Source organism: Molossus molossus, unplaced genomic scaffold (genome assembly GCF_014108415.1).
Source record: "Molossus molossus isolate mMolMol1 unplaced genomic scaffold, mMolMol1.p scaffold_m16_p_6, whole genome shotgun sequence".
In the NCBI taxonomy this organism is placed as follows: Eukaryota; Metazoa; Chordata; class Mammalia; order Chiroptera; family Molossidae; genus Molossus; species Molossus molossus.
In genome coordinates this window covers 62,523,608-62,544,210 of record NW_023425399.1, presented here as the reverse complement: position 1 = coordinate 62,544,210, position 20,603 = coordinate 62,523,608, and the positions used below count along the sequence as shown (strand labels likewise).

Below are 20,603 nucleotides of genomic sequence, written 5' to 3'. Positions count from 1 at the left end.
ATAAGGTTTAAACAGTTAATTTGTGAACATAATACAAATTGATTACAGCTAGTTTTGTTTGGGAAATAATATAAAAAGTTAAGAAATTTTGTACTTGTTGCTTTAACATAACTATTTATTTATTACTATTATTTCTTATGGATAACACATTTTATAGAATAAATTTGTGAATATTTTAGAGCCTAATGATTTCTGTGTTAGTCATTCCCCACACCATGCAGGAGAACTCAGAGTTTGGTGCGAATCTGAGAATATGTTTCCCATGCCACCTCAGGGTATAACTCCACCAGGGACTGCTCCGGCTATCACTTCAATAAGCATCATCAACAACACAGTTGCAACTCCTGCCAGTTATAACTTGAAGAATGACCCCAGGGGACTCAATGTGTTCAAACAGGAGAAGCAGAAGGTTTGTTTTAGGGAGTTAACAGACATAGGAATCTACTAGAGTTACTGGTTATGTTAATTTAGTTACCTAGCACATACGGTATTGTGAGTGTGTTATATGAAGTAAATAGAATTGAAATACTCAACTATGTTTAAAATTAACAGAACCACAATTCACTTAAAAATCAAACACTAATTTAGTCCAGCTGGTGTGGTTCAGTGGTTGAGTGGTGCACCAAGAGGTTGCCAGTTCGATTCCCAGTCAGGGCACATGCCCAGGTTGTGGGTCCAGTCCCCAGTGGGGGCATGCAGGAGGCGGCCAATCGATGGTTCTATCTCTCTCTGCCTCTCACTTCCTCTCTCTCTAAAATCAATAAAGGGAGAAAAAAACCAAAAAACAAATTTAACAGTAAAATCTCAGTAGTGAGCAGAACAAATATAAGTTTGAACATTGCTATGAAATTGCTATGATTTTTTTCCTGTCACTGAGATATTGGGAGCATGCTCTAAAAAGCAAGTTAAGAGCTTATCTGAATATATTAGCAGGCATAGCAGTCAAGGTAGGAACTGGCAAACATTGCTTTCCAGGCAAGTATTTGTGTTTATATATGTAAAAAAAAAAAAATAAGTGAAATTACTATTTTATATTTTGTTATTAAATATAAATAATAGTTACCCCTCTTCAACTGTCATTGTTAGTTATTTATAATGCCCAAAGGTAGGATAATTTGTATAAACCCTAAAAATCATAAGTCGTATTTGAATTTATTGTCTGTGTGTGTGTGTGCATGTGCATCCATTGACTTTTAGGTAGTGTAATGGTTTCTGTATGATTCCTTTTACCATTTCTTGCTTACTGGAAACTTTAGGAACCCCACAGTTTGAATGGGTTTCTAATACTTTGATTTGGCTTTGTAGAAAATAGGTATACTAAGGTTTAAAAGTTTTTGATCCTGGCCTGGCCGGATGGCTCAGTTGGTTGCCGCATCATCCTGTTCACCAAAAGGTTATGGGTTTGATTCCTGGTCAGGGCACATACCTAGGTTTGATCCTGGGTTGGGGAATGTGTGGGAGGCAGCTGATAGAAGGTTCTCTCTCACATTGATGTTTCTTTCTCTCTCTCTCTCTCTCTTTCTCTCTCCCTTTTCCTCCCTCTATAAACTCAGTAAACTGATAACATTTTATTTTAAATGATTCTTTATGTAAATGTCTGTTTAATTATTGATGATCCTAGAGTAACAGTAAGGTGTTTTAGAGTGAAAATAAATCTCCAGAAAACTTACTATTCAAATACTGTCTTTTCTGAGGGTAAGGCCTTAATTATGCCTCTGAAAAATTTGATGCCATAGCTTTTGGCTTTAACCTTTATATATTTACACCCCTTACTCATAATAGTTATAAGAATGAAGTTCCATATTTACATTCTTTGGCTCCTCTGTCCTTCCCAGGACTTCATTGCAAAAAATCTAGTACTTTTTTATCTTTTTCAGAGTTCTAATCCCTAGCTCTTTTTTTTTTTTTTTTTTGTCTAATTAACTCCAATAGGAATTACTTAGAATATTAGAAGGGATTACTTCAGATAGGCTAAATAATATAAAATAGTGGAAAGAGTACAAGGTAGAGAACATTTTCTTAATTGATATCATGGCCTTAACCTTTTAGTTTATTCTAAGTTATAGTGTTAAATACAATGTTACTATTCATCAGTTTCCTAAAGTGTTGCAGCATGTTGTTGAATCCCTCTAGTTTGCTTTTTTCATGGTTCTCAGAACAACCAGTCTCCACTTTCTTGATCAATCTGAAGCAACTCTCAAGGAACAAGCTGTTTTCCTGGAGCCAAACCCCACTAATGGAGCTCCTGAATGGAAGCATATACTTAAAGTCACAGCCGCCTTAGTGTTTCTCATCAGGTTCTTCAGATTGTTACTACATGCATGACTCAGTCCTTCCCCCCTTTAACACCCAACTAAGTTAGGTTATATGCTTATAATTTAAATATACATAAATAAATTAGATTTCTTTTTATCTCCTATGTATGTTGACTGGTTTGTAGGGGCCCTAAATATAGTACATGATATAATTATATTCTATATAACTTGTTTCATGATTTACTTGGCTCCCTTTTGAAATGTGTTTAAGCTTCACTATCTTTGCATTCCTAGTCTTATGTTTATGTTGCACAGTTGATTATAACATTTTTTCTTTTGGTTATAAAAGTGATATAAAAACATTAAGGAAAATTTTAATAAGAAAGAAAATCTGCCCTGGCTGGTTTGGCTCAGCAGTTAGAGTGTAGGCCCAAAGACCGAAGGGTCTTGGGTTTGATTTCAGTTAAGGGCGTTTATCTGGGTTGTAGGTTCAACCCCCGGCCCCTGTTGGAGTTGTGTGGGAGGCAACCATTCGATGTGTCTCTTTCACATCAGTGTTCCCCCCCCCCCCCCAAACTCTCTCTTAAAATCAATGGGAAAATATCCTTGGTTGAGGATTAACAACAAAAAAATCTAATTTGCCACTGTAAGAAGATATTGATTGATGTGGTACTTAAGTCCCAAAGAGTGGGAAACTATCAATTAAGTATCTTAACAAGAATGAAATGTTTAAGTAATTTTGGTAAAGCACAGAATAGACTATTTAATGACATATTTTGTCATTTCAAATGATAATAAAAAGATATGCATATAATTGAATACAGAAATGTTACATGTACGCTGATTTTACAAAACTTGCTTATGAAAAAATATTGGAAGATAAATAGTTGTGTTTGGTTGATAAGGTAATGGGAAGTAATTTCCTCTCATAATTATAAATTTTCTGAAATTTCAAGAATTCATTTAAAAATAAAAATCCAGTTATGAAGATTTTAATGTTTTTTTTCTTGTTGGCCCCATGTATCTCCTTTTAATTTTTTAGTTAACTTTTTGGTGTGAGCATGGTATTTTTTCCCCCAATTCTTAACCAAAACCTAAAGATGCCTCTGTTGCCATATTGTTGACTATTCCCCTCTATTTTACAAAAGAAGGCAACATGTAGTTGGGTTTTTGTTGTAGGTTAGAATTTGAACACACTTGAAAAATTATTTTGAAATATAATTACTATTAAGGAAAAGAATATGAAAGAATATTGTTGGAGGGTAAAAAATACCTGAAACAGATTTTTAATAATAGAGATGGAATTACTTGGGGTTGGGGAAGGATAGGGTGAAGAACAAGAGAGTTAACAAGAGAAAAGCTCAGAAAGAAATTTGAAATTAGCCTTCTTAAAAAACCCTTCAGAACTGTGAAGCTTCTAAAGAAAAATGGAAAAATCTAGGTCAAATACTATATAGTGTTGTACATTATAACCTCATTATAACCTCGATTTAAAAAATATATTTTTATTGATTTTTTTTTTTTTTTTTAGAGAGAATGGAAGGGAGAGAGAGAAGCATCAGTGTGAGAGAGCTATATCAGTTGGCTGCCTCCTGCACGCCCCCCTACTGGGTATCGAGTCCACAACCAGGATCTGAACTGGGACCTCAGTCCATGGTACTAAGCTCAATCCACTGAGCCACACCGGCTGGGCAATTTTTTATATGGATTTAGGCATAATGATAAAATGACCTTCATTTCATAAGAAAATACTAGTTTTGCCCCTTGAACAATTTATTTACACCTAGTATAAATTCAGGAGCTGGGATGATGTGATAGGTATGTAATCTAATTAAAATCTCATTAATTAGAGTACTTCGGAATGCCATAAAGTGGAAATATTTTTGTTAAATGTTTATATATGAATAAAGCAGTGTATTTTATCTAAAAATTTTAGCAAGTGAATTTTAAAAAAGTTTTTATTGAATTTTTTTTTGTATGTATTTATTTTTTATAGAAAAGAGAGGAAGGGAAAAAGAGATAGAAACATCCATGTGAGAGAGAAACATCCGTAGACTGCCTCCTGTGTGCCCCCTACTGGGGATCAAGCCCATAGCCTATGCATGTGCCTTGACTAGGAATTGAACCTGGACCTCTCAGTCCATGGGACAATGCCCCAGTTCACTTAGCCACACTGGCTGGGGGCAGCAAGTAAAATTTTAATTAAAAAGATGACTTGTACCCTGGCCGGTGTGGCTTAGTGGATTGAGTGTCCTCCCGTTTGATTCCTGGTCAGGGCACATACCTAGGTTTCAGGCTCAATCCCGGATCCCAGATCCCAGATCCCAGATCCCAGATCCCAGATCCCAGATCCCAGATCCCAGATCCCAGATCCCAGATCTGGGGTATGTGTAGGAGGCAGCTGATGGATGTTTCTCTCACATCAGTGTTGTTCTTTTTCTCTTTCTCTCTCCCTCCTCCTCCTTTCCTCTCTAAAAATAAAATGATTATAGAAAAAAGATGACTTGTTGTACTATTGTAGTGATGGGATAAATGATGTTAGGATTGAAGGACATGGAAGCATTTTAGATCACAGGCTCAGGAGTACTTAGGGTACTGCCTTAGATACTTATCTTCATGCTTTTGCCACTGGTTTCAAATGGGTAAGTGTTTGTCCTCATAGTTTTAAAAGTGTCTGTGTACTATGATTCCAGACTGTATTTGATGAATTAAAACAAACAGTGCTGTTAATGATTTGAAGAATCATTTATGTATGAGATTAAGGTAATGGAATTAACTCCCTTCCTCTTTTTTATTTTTGCCTTGATATGTTTGTGTTCAGTGTCTCCCCTTGAGGGTTTATATCCTTCAGTCATTTTTTTCCCATTACTTGCAGTTAGGTTTTCTTTTAAATGTTTTTCATAGGTAGTTTCCTAGTTTTATTGGAATGATTATGATAATATCTCCCCTACCCTCCCAGAACCTCATTTGAATTGCAGAATCAGCACTGAAAATGGCCTTCGTATTTGGATTTTGTTTGTTGTCATTCAGCATATTTTCATTGAATAACTACTGCTGGTCAAAGGGCTGGGTTAAGGGGTAAATACAAAGAGAAATTATTCTTGCTCTCCCAGCCTTTGAAGTATTGTAGGAAAGAACATCAAAAATAAATTATTATGACATATGATAAGTGCTTTGGTAGAGGTAAGTGCAAAGGGTTATGGGAATAGAGGAGGGAGTGGGCTTATTTGCTTATCTAACTACCCACATTTACTGATTTAGTCTTTCTAAAATTGTTCACAGGTGACCATAACATTTGTTATAAAAAATTCTTACTGAAATTGAAAATTGTTAAAATTTTTAAGTCATTTTTTGAAAAGAAGGATGTGAAGTTTACATTTTTGTTTAAAACTTGTAAGGAGATTTTGTCAGCTAAAAAAATTTTCACTGTCTTTGTAATACAGAATGATATGGAACCTAGCAAAGCTGTTCCATTGAATGCATCTAAACAAGATGGACCCATGCCAAAACCACATAGTATTTCACTCAATGATACTGAAACAAGGAAACTCATGGAAGAGTGTAAAAGACTTCAGGGAGAAATGATGAAGCTATCGGAAGAAAATCGACACCTGAGAGTAAGTTTTTTGAAAATAAGTTGATGTAAATGAAGGCATAGGATATATGACTATTATTAGGCCATTTTATCTGTTGGTTTTAAAATTTATCTTTGGTCAATTCCCCTCCCCCACCCCCCAATTTGATTATGTCCTGACCTTTGCTCCCTACTCTTAGCCTTTTTTTAGTTTTACCATGACTTCTGATTTTCCTAGGTATTGCTAGTAGCTTCCTCTCTTGTTTGTACCCTTCACATTCTGTGCCCCAGTCATGTGAACTGCCTGCTGCCCATAGAGTAACCAGCCATTCGTCATCTGGGGCTGAGTGCTTGAAATACGGATAGTTTGAGATGTGCTGTGTGTGGTGAATACACACTGATTTCGCAGACTTCGTACAAATATATATGTATATGTATGTATGTATATATATATATATATCCTTTTTTGTATTGCATATTGAAGTAATATTTTGGTAATATTGTATTGAATACAATATATTAAAATTAATTTTGCCTGTTTCTTTTTACTTTTATAATATGCTACTAGGAAATTTTAAATTACATTTGTGGCTCACATTTGAAGTTTATATTATATTTGTATTGGACAGTGTTGGGCTATAGTTTCCTGAAGCATCCTCTTGTTTTATATTTTATTTTGCTATTATTATTTTTTTTGTTAATCCTCACCCGAGGATATTTTTCCATTGATTTTCAGGCAGAGTGGAAGGCAGGGAGGGAGAAAGAGAGGAAGAGAAACATCAACATGAGAGAGACATCGATTGGTTGCCTTTCGTATTGACCCCGACAAGGGCTGGGGATCGAACCTGTGACCCTTTGGTCCAAGGGCTGATGCTCTAATGTCTGAGCCAAACCGGTCAGGGCTTCTTTGTTTTATTATTCCTCTTTTGCTGTAGCTTAAGTTCTTCCCTCTCATTGGAATGCCTTGAATTCTTGTTCCTAACCTCACAGCACATACATACATGCATATTCATTTCTTGGTACTTGTTTTTTGTCATCTTTTTAGTATAACCTTTTGTAGAATACTCTCCCTCCAAAAAGAAAAAAAAAATTGTTTAGAAATGCTCTTTCCTTTGTTTTTACCACATGACTTTTAAAATTAATTAATGAATTATTTTTATTTAACTTTATTCCTGCACCATTTATCCCCTCTATGCTCTCTTCCACGTCTACCTACCTACCCCCACAATCACCACACTGTTGTCCATGAGTTCTCTCTCTTTTTCTTACTTTGCTCAATCCCTCCCCCGCCCCGCCCCAGAGTTGTTCATTAAATTCCACATAAGAGTGAAATCACATGGTAGTTATCTTTCTCTGACTGTCTGCCATACTTCTTACTTGTTGGAGGTTTTTCTCCCTCTTAGGGGCAAGGACGGTGTGGATTCATCTTTGCATTCATAGCACATGCATATGATTTATATAAATTAGATTTGAATAAATGAATGGATTGGTGAATTGAGGACTAAGTTGAATATGTATAAAGGTTAATAATAATTAGCCCTGACAAGTAATTACTTCAAATCTGAAAACCTTTAAATTTATTTTTAAGGCTTTATTTGAGCTTTTGGTATCAAATAAACGATACAAAAATGTATATGAATAAATAAGCTAAATTATGACAATCTACATTTGGTTATTTTGTCGGTTAAATGTACATAGGAACTACACTCTGAATCAAAGGTACTATATCTTGAATTGATCTGCCTTGAAATAATTTTTCTGGCTATCCATATTCCTTAGTACTGGGTCAGGGGACCCCCCCCCCAAGCACCTGTCAGGATAGTAGAAAAGTATCTCCATTTCATACTCATGCATCATGTGGTTTGTGTTACTTTAACTTTGTCTACTATGACTTGCACTGTTGTGTTCTTTGATGAAAGTTGTGTTCCTTACATGCTCAGTATATTTGTTCAAAAACCAGTTTATTACTTGGCTCAGAGGGGCAAAGTGGAAATGGTAGGTAGGAATGGCACAGGTAGGGCAGGGCTGGAAAATAAGAGTGTACAGGGAGATCAGTGAGTGAGATTTAATTCTTGATCTCAACTGTTTATAGGCTGATGTTCTCTAGGAGATGTTATTTGAAAAAGCATTCTGTTGTTTAAAAGATAAAAGACCACTGGTTAACAGAATCATTTTCAGGTTCTTTAACATTTCATACATAAGGCCCATCATAATTTGTTTCCAGATTAGCTTTCTTGAGAATGTCTGATCCACTGCCCCTTTTTTATTTGTCTCCCCCTGTGGTTCTTAATCCAGACTGTATCTAAATCTTCCAGAGAACTGTTTAAAAATGCACCTGGCCAGGCCCTCCCCAGACCTTGTGAATCAGAATCACTAGGTATTTTTTTACAAGTTCTTGTTGGAATTGAGAATCATTGCTTCTCCACACAGGACTAATTAGCATTAGACCAAAAAGACTCAGAAAATCTAGTAATGTAGATGAAACACTTTGATATCAAGTGGACATTTTGCCTGGTACATTAGAGGAATCAGTGTGAGAAAATAAAAATTAGTTTGCTCTGAGGAAGTAAGAATGTGCCTTGCCATTCATCTGGTTGGGATGATGGACACATACAAAGAAAACTCCTTATGTACCAGATACAGACAGATACCAGTATTTTTCCCACGGTCGTACTGCAGCTGATAAAGTGTCGTAACAGCCCTGGCTGGTTTGGCTCAGTGGTTAAGAGCGTTGGCAAATTCGATTCTGGTCAAGGGTTTCTACCTTGGTGGTTGTTCATCCCTGGCCCTGATTGGGTCACGCGGGAGGCAACCAGTTGATGTGGCTCTATCGATGTTTCTCTTTCTCTCTCTCTCTCTCTCTCTCTCTCTCCTTTCTCTCTCTCTCTCTCTCTTCCCTCCTCTTCCTCCCCCTCCCACCTTATCTGATGATAAATGGAAAAATATCCTCGGGTAAGGAATAAAAAGATAAAGTGTCATAACAACCTCCTACTTGAAGTGACTCCTGCTTTCTTTTCTTTTTAAAATCCTCACCTGAGGATATCTTTCCATTTATCTTCAGATGGAGTGGGAGGGAAGGAGAGAGTGGGGGAGTGGGGAGTGGAGAGAGAATCGAAACATTGATGCAAGAGGGCCGGGAACCGAACAGGCAACCAAAGTACATGCCCTTGACTGGAATCAAACCTACCACTCTTTGGTCCATGGGCCAGTGCTCTAACTGTGAGCCAAACAGGCCAGGGAAACTACTGTTTTTTTTTTCTTCCCCTTTATTGATTCTAGATAGAGACGAAGGGAGAAGGAGAGAGAGAGAAACATCGATGAGGGAGAATATCATTTGGCTGCCTCCTGCATGTCCCCCACTGGGAATCGGGCCCACAACCTGGGCATGTGCCTTGACCGGGAATCGAACCGGCAACCTCTTGGTGCATGGGTCAACACTCAACGAGTGAGCCACACCAGCTGGGTCAACTATTGCTTTCTTACTGAGAAACCTTGTCCCCTAAAATCATAGACTGCCAGAAAGTGTGCTGTATGAAACCATCGTATCAGTAAGAATGAAGTAGTAGCCACTCTTGTCTGGAGCATCATAGTCAATTTGGTGCAGAGACACAGCCTCCCTGTTCAGTCCAGGTGGTAGAGCTTCAGATGGGGGGCTTCTTACACAACATTCCACCTTGTAATTTGTAGTTTCCGAAGAAACAGGATTCAGTGTCTACTTTGCAGTTCAGATCCAGTGATTTTTTTTCTTCTATGTAAATACAGCCATATCTGATTTTTCAGGTTTTTAGGAGTATGTTTTTCAGCTCTAATTTTTAAAATCAGCATTATTGAGGTATAATTTATTTTCTGTAAAGACACTGATTGTGATTGTACAATTCAGTAATTTAAGTAAGTTTGTGGAATTGTGCAGTCCTCACTAGAAACCAGTTTTAGGTTGTTTGCATTACCCTAGAATCTGAATAGTTTTTTTATGCTGGTTAGCAGTTCTATTTCCATCCCCAGGCACATGCACATTGATCTGCTTTCTGTCTATTGATTTTTAGCTCAGTAGTCTTATTATATGCATATTTGTATTTAAAATCATTTTTTTGTGTGTTTGCATATATTTTTTTCTAGGATGAAGGCTTAAGGCTCAGAAAGGTAGCACACTCGGATAAATCTGGATCGACCTCAGCTGCATCCTTCAGAGATAATGTCACCAGTCCTCTTCCTTCACTTCTTGTTGTAATTGCAGCCATTTTCATTGGATTCTTTCTAGGGAAATTCATCTTGTAGAGTGAAGCATGCAGAGTGCTATTTCTTTTATTTTCTCTTGACCAGAAAATGATTTGTTTACCTACCATTTCATTGGTAGTATGGCCCACGGTGACCATTTTTTGTGTGTGTACAGCGTCATATAGGCTTTGCCTTTAAAGATCTCTTACGGTTAGAAAACAATAAAAACCAACTGTTCGGCTACTGGACAAATTGTATATTACCAGATCATCACTAGCAGATGTCAGTTGCACATTCAGTCCTTTATGAAATTCATAAATAAAGAATTGTTCTTTCTTTGTGGTTTTAATAAGAGTTCAAGAATTGTTCAGAGTCTTGTAAATGTTATTTTAATAATCCCTTTAAATTTTATCTGTTGCTGTTACCTCTTGAAATATGATTTATTTAGATTGCTAATCCCAACCATTCAGGAAATGCCAAGAGGTATTCTGTGGGGAAATGGTGCCTCTTACAGTGTAAATTTTCTCCTTTACCTTTGCTAATATCATGGCAGAATTTTTCTTATCCCTTGTGAGGCAGTTGTTGACTGAGATTTTCATCCTTACAATCCTGTCCCATGGTATTTAACATAAAAAAAAAATAAAACTGTTAACAGATTCTTGCTCGATAGCTTGTTTGTGTCTGTCGTGTCATTAGATGGGGATAACAGGGAGTCCACTCTGATAATTTGAAATTTATAATGCATAATTTTATCTTTCATTGAAACTTTTTCAGATATTACAGTATTTGTAGGTAAAAATCTTCATACTGTTAAGGAAAGGAATTAATAAATTTCAAACTACTTTCAGTATTTTGGAAGATCATAATCAGTTTGTCTTTAAGATAATAGAAAATAAGCAAATACCATGAGAATAAAAGTGCTGTAATTTTTGTCAGTTTATGTATATGCCTTGTGGCTCTATTGCGTTTACCCCGTTTTAAACAGGTTCTTTTACTATCTTCTCAAGAAAGATTCATTCTTCTTGATTGTTCTAGTCAAGTGCTTTTTAACGAGCCTAATAATTCCCTTTACAATATTTCGTAATAATAGTTAAAAGTAGGTGTTTTACCTGCCCAATTTGACAAAGTAAATTCCCATTATAGAAATTTGTTATTACTGAGCAAGCCTTGGGAATCTTTATGAAAAATGACTTTATTCATTGCAAATCTCTATTAACCATGTGAAACACATTTTTAGTATAAATATACATGATAGGGTTTGAATTTATTTCATTTGTATTAGCAATAGAAAATTTTGGAACCATAGAAAATGTATTCAGTTTTTTTACTGAGTACAATCTAATACAAGTGAATTTTGATCCTGAAAATAGGTGTTGGTTTTGTGAAAAATACACTTCTATCTGAAAAGGAGATTGGACTTCGGGACTTAATGTGGTGCATTGAATTATGTTAGGCCCAGGTCTGTGTATACATTTTATAAATGAGTGAAATGTTCCAAGTATTTTGGTTGCCTTTTCATTTTAAGTGTATTTTGATTTGTCAGATCACAAGTATTGTGTCATTGGCTGTATGGTACCTTCTATATAAAACCTCTTGCTTATGTGCAAAAATTACTAAAAACAAACAAAAGTAACACCTATCCATTACTAGCATGCTACTTCAGGTAATGTTTCCATTGTTGTATGCTTTACAGTCATTGTAAAATTTTCTTCCCTTTCTGATAACTGGAAAAGCATGCTAGAAAGAGTCTTGCATTTTTGTCCCATAAATGAAGGATCATTAATTCCTTGGCTTAAAGCTCTCTATATAGTCTACATTATTGGTGAAAAGTATCAAGCTTGATATTTCATGGCTTTCACTTTTTAAAAATTGAAGTTCTTAAAATTTAACAAAATCCCGTTTTATGGGAATGCTCCTTAGAATTCATTTTGTTCAAACCCTTTGTTTTAAAGTTGAGAAATCTGAGGCCTTTATGAGAGTTAAGAGAACTTTCCTCGTGTCTCATAGGTAGGTAGAAGCAGATCTGGACCTAGATATCTGCTCTCCTGATTCTAGTTTGATGTCTTTTCTGGTCACTTTGTAGGAAAAAATGTATTAATTGGACATGACTGAAATAATGAACATACGATGCTATTTAATAAGTGTATGTGAAATTTTCTATCACAAGCTTGTATTACAGGCTACTGTTGAATAGTCTCATGTATATGTTTGCTTTTAGTGTTTTGGCTAGAATGCCCCCCTCCCCCCCAATTGGTAATAAACACTATGAAATACAGTGTATTTTTAGATAGACTTTCTACAAAATGCATTATGCAATGGTTGGTTTTGAGATAGATTGTAGTCTGGGTAGCATCTGCAAAAAACCTGTACGTGGGTTTCTTCTTTACATATCAGGAGATGCTCCAATTGTATAGGAGTCTCAATTTCTGTTCTTTTTAATTGCTGTATGAAATGTGATCAGGTTATTTTACTACCAATGGTTACTTTGAAAGAGTCCAACTGTATTGACTAATAACATATAGATTAAATTGTCTGTCTTTGTTCCTTACATGTTTAGAAATTTTTGTCTGCCTGCTTACTTGTGTGTGTAAGCATGAGGGAAATACACTGTTGCTAATACTGAAATCACAATCAAGTAACTAAGGCCTTAAGTTCATATGTGATGCTAAATGCACTTACCTTCATTCTGTCTATAGTTAATGTACCTTAACTTTGCCCATTCTTGTATTTACAAGAAACAGATTTAAGAGTTGTATTCTAAGTGTATTATCTTTTTCAAAATGACACTTGTAAAAAATATGTACCAAATTCAGAAATTCTGGTCAAAGAAAAAGTAATATTAATTTCTCCAAGTATCTTGCTCAGAACTTCTAAAATTGACATTATCTACTGTGGGAACTACTTTTGGATTGTAATCATTCAAAATATGCCACTTCAAAAACAAATTTTATCAGAAGGTAAAAAAAAAAAAAAGAGTTATTTTACAGTATACAGTCGTCCCTTGCCACTTCACGTTTCTGCTTTCGGGGCTTCACTCTGTCGCGGTTTTTCAAATATATTCATTAAAAACTTAATCGAGACAGTGAAAATGATACAGCGCACGCTTGGTTGTCTGAGTCAATTATACACCCCTGTATTACAATTAAAGTTAAAATTACATGTGGATTGTAGGCCTGTGTGTTCGACACCCCAGGAATCCTTCAACACCTGGTGCAACCGCTAGAGTCTGGAACAAATTAACCGCAATAAACGAGGGATGACTGTATTCCCAAATTCTGATCTTTTACCACTTTAAAAGCAATCAAGTAATGGTTTTCCTAGAGCTTTGCACATTCCTATTCAGTGATTTGGTGTGTGGGTAGATTTTTTAAAATTGACCTTTATGAGAGTTAGGGGAAAACGTTTATGGTATGGAAAATCAACAAAATTAAGAAGGTAAAATGATCTTTATTTTCTAGCTTTCAAAGGAAATTAAACTGTTGCGTGAATAAATAAACTGATTAAAAATGTGGTTAAGTGTCATTTTCCTTTACAAAAAAGTAATGTGATTTCAACAGATTATGATGACGTTTGTATGTTTATGTTCTATCAAGTTAAAATAGCCAGTCATTGACTAGGACTTAAGTTCTGGTGGCAGATAAATCTTTTGCTTGATGACCTAGAGGATAAGTGCTTGTTAGTAGGTAATTGTGATCAGCTGGTGTTTTAGTGCCACATTTGATGGCTTACACTGTTCAGTAGAAGCCATGCTTCTGGAGAGTGCTGTGCAGGAACAGTGGCCTCTTGTCAATGCTCAGCCTGTTGGGGATTGGTGCGAAGAAGTTTGAATATTCATCCTTAAAGAAACAATTTTGTCTTCCTAAGTTTCTGATTGTAGAAATAATACTGTTTGCATTTTAGAGAACTTTAAAAGAACATTATAAAAAATAATGCCAAATCCTGACATCCAGCAGTATCAATTTCTGTGGATATTTATTTCACTATAATCATAGATTACAACTTTGTGTCCTGTTTTTTTCACTTAGTCAGTTCTCTGGTTTATTGAAAACCACAAGCGACTGCAAAATACTTTGCTTTATTTTCACAATCACTTCACCTTAAGGTTATGGATATTTTATTTATAATATAAAGCTTGATTGGCCAGGTAATTCTCTTTCATGCATACCCACATTTTTTGTTTTAAAACTCGGTCTTGTTTTCCTGTTTCTGTATATAATACCCATCTTGAAAGAAGGTGAAAAACTGTTAAGGTAACTTATTTTTATTGGTATTCAACTACAGTACATTAACTCATGTGATGAGCTTAAATGATGCTTGAACAATACCTGTAGAGATACTGACTTAATTCATCTGGACTGGAGACCTGGCATGGCCATTTATTTTAAAACTACGTATTTTAATCTGCAGCCAGACAACTGCTTTATAGGCTTTTACATGTCAAAGCTGGGTACAAAATAGGTTTAAGCAAGACATTAGTCTAATCCTACAGTATAGGGAAGCTGTATTTTCAGCATTATTTGTATATTAATCTTTAAAAATAAGTTGTAACCTTGGCCAGTTTGGCTCGGCGGTTAGAGCGTCGGCCCATGGACCAGAGTCTCCTGGGTTCTGTTTCCGCTAAAGGCATGTACCTTGGTTGCAGTTTGTCCCTGGCCCCAGTTGGAGTCATGTGGATGGCAAACCACTCGATGTGTCTCTCTCACGTCGATGTTTCCCTCCCTCTCTCCTTCCCTCTCCCTCTATCTGAAGATAAACGCAAAAATGTCTTGGGTGAGGATAAAAAAAATAAAAGTTGTAGAAGTCATCTCCAGTTACTGCTTAATGCAAGAGCTATCTTGGTAAAGTTAGGATTGTTAGAATGCCAGTGAGGTTTAAACCTGTAAATAAATGTGAGCTGTCTGCATGAAAATAAATGATTTGAGAAATATTATGGGGTTCAGTCTTAATTACCACTTCGCTGACACCCAAAGTGATTATCTTGACCCACCTAAAATTTTTATTTTGCTCATTATGTATTTTTTGAAAGTATTAGATGGTTCTCAAGATGCTTATTACTACATGCTATGTGTTACTTTTATGTCAACTTATTTAATCATCTAGATCCTATTAAATGGGTACTGTTCTTGCCTGTATTGTATGGGGTGCAGGGTGGCAGACAACTTTGAAGAGGTTAAACATGCTCAGATTTACATAGCTTCATGTAACAGGACAGGAGTTATGTGAAGTTGGATCCCGATGGCCTGATCTTAGAGCCCATGCTCTTAACCATTATAATCTACTATGCAAAGGCAATGACTTAAACCCTGGTTCAAGTCAAATACTGTCACCACAAAAATTATTAAGGTAATTTTGTGACTCTTGAGTTCACTTTAGAGGCAATACTTAACTGATATTTCTTTGAAAACTTTTGGTCTTAAATTTTCAGACTTTTTCCACGTCATTATCTCTCAAAGAAGTGAGAAGAAATAAACTGCCCTTTATCAGCTCATTCACAAAATCAACATGAACATTAGTAAGCAAATATATTAATGTATTATATCAAGGAGACTTTAGAACTTATCAAAATGGGTTATGTAACCTTTCAGGCAATTTTGATAAAATGGTCTAAATTCCTGATAATGTTTATAGTCCTATAAAGAACAAAGGATGTCAAATAATATAAAGAACTTTGAGGAAAAATACATAACTTTTTAGAAATTATTGACACCTAAGTTCTAAAAACAAGTTACGGAGAGTTGAAATTGCAGGTACTGTTACACATTTCTGAGTAATATAATTCCTCATTTTAGTAAATTCTTTGTTTCAAGAAGTAGAGGTTTGTTGGAAGTTATATAAAGAGATTTAATACAGTGTTGGAGGGCAAACTTGCTTTTTATTTTAATCCATAGTGTATATGCTTAAAGGTATAATATGTAGATAAATATGTGAGGGTGTGTATCCAGCTACTTTGAATTCATTTAGGGAAATACTTCACTTACAAATGCAACTTAAACTTTTGAGAATCAGAAGTTTTGTTGCAAAGATTCATTAGGATGCTTTTGTGTACTTTGCCATCAAGTTTTATGAAATTATTGAAATAAAATTCAGATTTTCTTTGAAAAGTTTAGTGATCATGTTTAATTTAGCAAATAAGTCAATTCTTATCTCCCCAGAGGAAAAATTCTCTTGCACTTTGAGGAACTCCCCCCCCCAATTTAACTTGTCATCTGGGAGATTTACTTATACATGTTTTAAGAGACCATGATTTCTTATCAAAATATTCTACATTATGCAATGAGGAAATGCCTTGAGAATTTTTATAATTGGATACAGTGGTTCCTTTGTAAGATGAGTAGTGGGTGGAATGGGAATTTCAGGGAGATAAGATACTGAATGTATACTGATTTTCAGCATGAATGTTAAAGTGCTAAACTTTATGTTTGCATTGTTATGCAATATGAGGCGAACAGCTACTGTTTCGGAGTATTTAATAAGTCTTGTAACATCTATGCATTTGGTTGAGATAGTAAACTGTGTGTTTCCAACAAATAATGGTCACACTACCTATGTTAAGCAAATTCTTTCCATTTAATAATGCTTAGATCTCCTAACCCCCCTAAAACTGCATTGCAGATATTGATAGCAAGTTTTACATTTAAATAATGTGTTTCCCATCCCATGGTTGTGGGGGGATAAGATGGATTGTAGTGCCCACAGAATATTGTTTTCTTTTACTTTAATTATGAAGTTTCCCCAGCCTTCACAGATAGTACTTTTCTGTATTTGCTTTGGCTATTTTCGTTTCTTTTAAGAAACAAATAATAAAAAATAATGATAACTGAAGTCCCCTTAATACCCTTCTCCAATCACATTTTCCTTTGTCAAGCCACTAATCTAAAATTTCTGCATATCATTCTTGTTCCTGCATCAATAGTTTACTACACATGTATGTATATAGTGAATTTTGCATGTTTTAAAATGTCCTTTACTCAGAATTTTATTTCTATAGCTATACTGTCACCTAAAAGTTTTATTTGGAAGCCCTCACACTTCCAAGTATATCTCTTGGGGTGTCTTCATATGAGTTTCATAAACTAATATACCATTTTCTGCTCTGCGAGCTTGGACCCTTTGTGGTGATGTTTTCTATTGCTGCCAATGCTAGAACTGAAAAAATTATAGCAGTAGCTGTAAGGGCCCTGCCACTGCTGCTGAAGCCGCCTGGTAGCAATTTGTTCTAGTACTGAGATATGAAGGCTGGCCAGAGGATAATTGATTTGACAGATATTGCCCGAAAAGCATGCGATGTGTGACTGTATATATGTATATATACATATGCACACATACTTTTTGAAGTAAAAATCTAGGGAAGAAATGAGTTGTGTGAGTACACGTGAGATCATGTTACTGTGCATCCTTGCTTACCGTGTTTATGCATGTGCTGCAGACTGTTGTGAGTGTGGGTGTGAAGGTGGTTTTTCTTGCATGTTTCGAAAATGAAGAGATCACCTAAAAATCTGGAATTCCTACTTCTGAAAAATTCAAGATTTGGAACATAGGACTTGCATTCCCATAAGCAACAAAAACATCTCAGTTTTATGTACAATTCCCATAATTTCTTGTTAATAGCTGTAGTAGTTCCTACACAATCCCTGAATTCATCTAAATGTGTGACCCCAATTTAGATACTAATCATCTGTTAATAATATTGAGTACTTGTCCTGTACTGGACACTAGTGACAGTGGAGGTAGGGTAAGATGATACCAGATGGGAATTTAGCTGTGGACAATGGAATCTAAGGAGATCCTATTGTTAGGAGGTGAAAAAATACTTACAGACTTATACCTAGTCAATAGATGATTGGGCCCAGAATGTCCAAAAATGGTCAATTGAAGCGTAGGCATAAAGTTTGAGCACTAAAAGCTACTTTTACAGAATACCTATTGTATGTCAGGACACACACACACATCTCCTTTTCAGAAGAACCTCTCCAACTTTTAACAAATGAGAACTTCTAGAAATAAATTTGCCCAGGCTTACTGGTAGAGCCAAGTCTTGGTCCCAAGCTTAGGTCCTTCACTGTGCCATGCTGCCTTTGAGGAAAAAATGGGGAATGATACTGTGAAATTGGCTAAGTGGTGTTCGATTCACTAACAATGAGAACTTACTTTGGACTCAGTCACTCTGATTACTGAGAGTTTAAATTGTTTCTGTTTTTCAAAAATTTGGCATCAAGAATAATGTATCTAAAGCTTGTTACACACTGCATTAGTGGGTAGAAGTTGGGGTGTGGCTGCAATATGGTTCCACAATTGAAGGTATTTTGAAATTCATGCTGTTTATAGCTGGCTATTCAACAAGTTAACTTAGATTAATGGCTATATAAATGGTATTTAACATTATAGTTTCAAATATTAAGCATGAGTAGTTTGAGAAGGAAGCATGTCAAAGTGCTTATGAACCTGGGATCTGGAGAGACACTGGATTGTACTTTTACCTCAGGTACTTTACTAATTATGACCTTGGGCATTTTATTTCACTGCTCCAGCTTTCTCCTCTAGGACAGGACACTGAGCATGCCTACTTCCCTGGTTGTGAAGGGGCCTGAAGAATACAGCACCCAAAGCAGAGCTTGGCACAAAGCAGATGCTCAGCAAATGTTAGCAATTATTATTGATGTACAAATGAGGTGGAAAATTGGGCAGTTGTCTGATTTGAGTTAAAAATTAAAACAAGATATCCACAGTTCTGCAGCTGAAGGCATTATCTGACCGAATGCAACAAAAGAACCTGTAGAGAGGCAGCAGGCTGTCTGTATACAGTGCGGGTTTCGGAGGATAGGCAAACTTGGATTCAGATCTCAGCTCTGCCCTTGACAAGATAGATGTGTGTCCTTGAACACATGGTGGAACCTCTCTAGTGGAGCTTCCTCATCAGTGACTGATTTTCACACTATCTTGTAACCTTGTAGGGTTGGGATGAGGACCATAAGATGTATTTTAAAGAACCTCACTTAGTTTCTGATGCACAATAAATGATGAACGCTAACATTGCAATTTTACTCTGCCCTTTAATCATATGTCAAAAATAGGGCAAGAATTTAAGTTTTAATAGCTGCTTAATGGTAATGGATGATTTGAGTTAGAAAATGTAAAAATACTTTAAAATTTAAAGAAGGAGCTTATTCTTCAAGGTAAGTAACCTGTGTTAAGTGTGATACACTTTTAAAAAGTGTTTTATTTTCTGAATATGAGGGTAACAGTAATTGATTACAGAGGCTTGGAAATCACAGAAAAAGAAAAGAAATCCAATATCTCACTCCCTAGATCAACTTATTAATAGCTTTCTAAATGCCTGGGTAAGTGTCAAATATATATAATATTTAGTGTAAATACATATTAATAGAATGTTTTTGTAAAACAAAAAAATTGTTAAAATTATTTTTTATAGTTTATTTGTAAGACAATTACAAAAACACCCATACATCCTTTTTTTGTTCATTTGTTTATCCTCACCCGAGGATATTTTTCCATTGATTTAGAGAGACCACAGGACCTCGACTGGGGCCGGTGATAGAACCTGTAACCCAGGGTTATGCCCTTGACTGAAACCTAACCCTCAACCTGTTCGTCAGTGGGCCAGTGCTCTAACCGCTGAGCCAAACTAGCCAGGGCCCAGTACACTCTTTAGGCAAATTAATAAGTTGTTAACATTTGCCCCGTTTGCTTTGTCATTATATTCTCTCTCTACACAAAATACATACACAGTTTATACGCATGCACACATGTTCATATATACATATATGCTCCTGCATGCATTAATAATGTATATGCATACATATACACACATATTTACACATTAACACGTGCAAATATACCTATACATATATACCCATGTTTTTTTTTTTGTTTTTTGTTTTTATCCTCACCCGAGGACATTTTTCCATTTTTTTTGTTCAGGTAGAGTGGGAGGGAGAGAGAGGAATAGAAAGAGAGAGAGGGAAACATCGATGTGAAAGGAACACATCGAGTGGCTGCCACCCGCACAACCAACCAGGGCCGGGGACAAACTGCAACCGAGGTACGCGCCCTTAGCGGGAACCGAACCCTGGTCTCTCAGGACCGCAGGCCGACGCTCTAACCGCTGAGCCAAACCTGCCAGGGCTATACCCATGTTTTATTTTGTCTTTAGACCAATTAAGACTAAGTTGCATATGGCATATAGCATGCATATACAGTGGTGGGTAAAAGTATATTTATAGTTGTGGAACAGCACGTGAAACAGTTTATATTTGTATTGTCATTTATTAACTATTGTATTATTGTCCATTTTAACAACTACAAACCTACTTTTGCCCACTCCTGTATTGTTCCTATTTCAGTGTGTACTAAAATTAAGGTTATTCTCTTACATAGTCATAGTACAGTTTAAACTTAAGTAAATTGAACATTGATGTAACACTTTTTTTTTTTTTTTTTTTACTAAATTCATTGTTTACATCCAAATTGACTAATGTATTTATAGCTTTTCCCCCCTCCAGGCTGGGGTCACACATTGCATTTAGTTTTCATTTCTCTTT

The 20,603-nt window shown here is 35.8% G+C and overlaps 1 protein-coding gene across 5 annotated transcripts in view; it reads left to right on the top strand.

Annotated features, from left to right (window-relative positions):
* VAPA (VAMP associated protein A) overlaps positions 1–13,026 on the top strand; it is a 45,844-nt gene extending 32,818 nt beyond the window's left edge. For 3 of the 5 annotated variants that reach the window (XM_036244587.1, XM_036244588.1, XM_036244589.1), the window contains exons 5-7: positions 275–409; positions 5,699–5,872; positions 9,946–13,026. In XM_036244587.1, coding sequence (XP_036100480.1) covers positions 275–409; positions 5,699–5,872; positions 9,946–10,104 — 468 coding nt within the window. In that variant the 3' untranslated portion in view covers positions 10,105–13,026. Of the gene's footprint in view, positions 1–274; positions 410–5,698; positions 5,873–6,067; positions 6,167–9,945 lie in introns of those variants that run through there. The other 2 variants (XM_036244590.1, XM_036244591.1) reach the window with 2 other exon arrangements.
* The last annotated feature ends 7,577 nt before the right edge of the window (positions 13,027–20,603 follow it).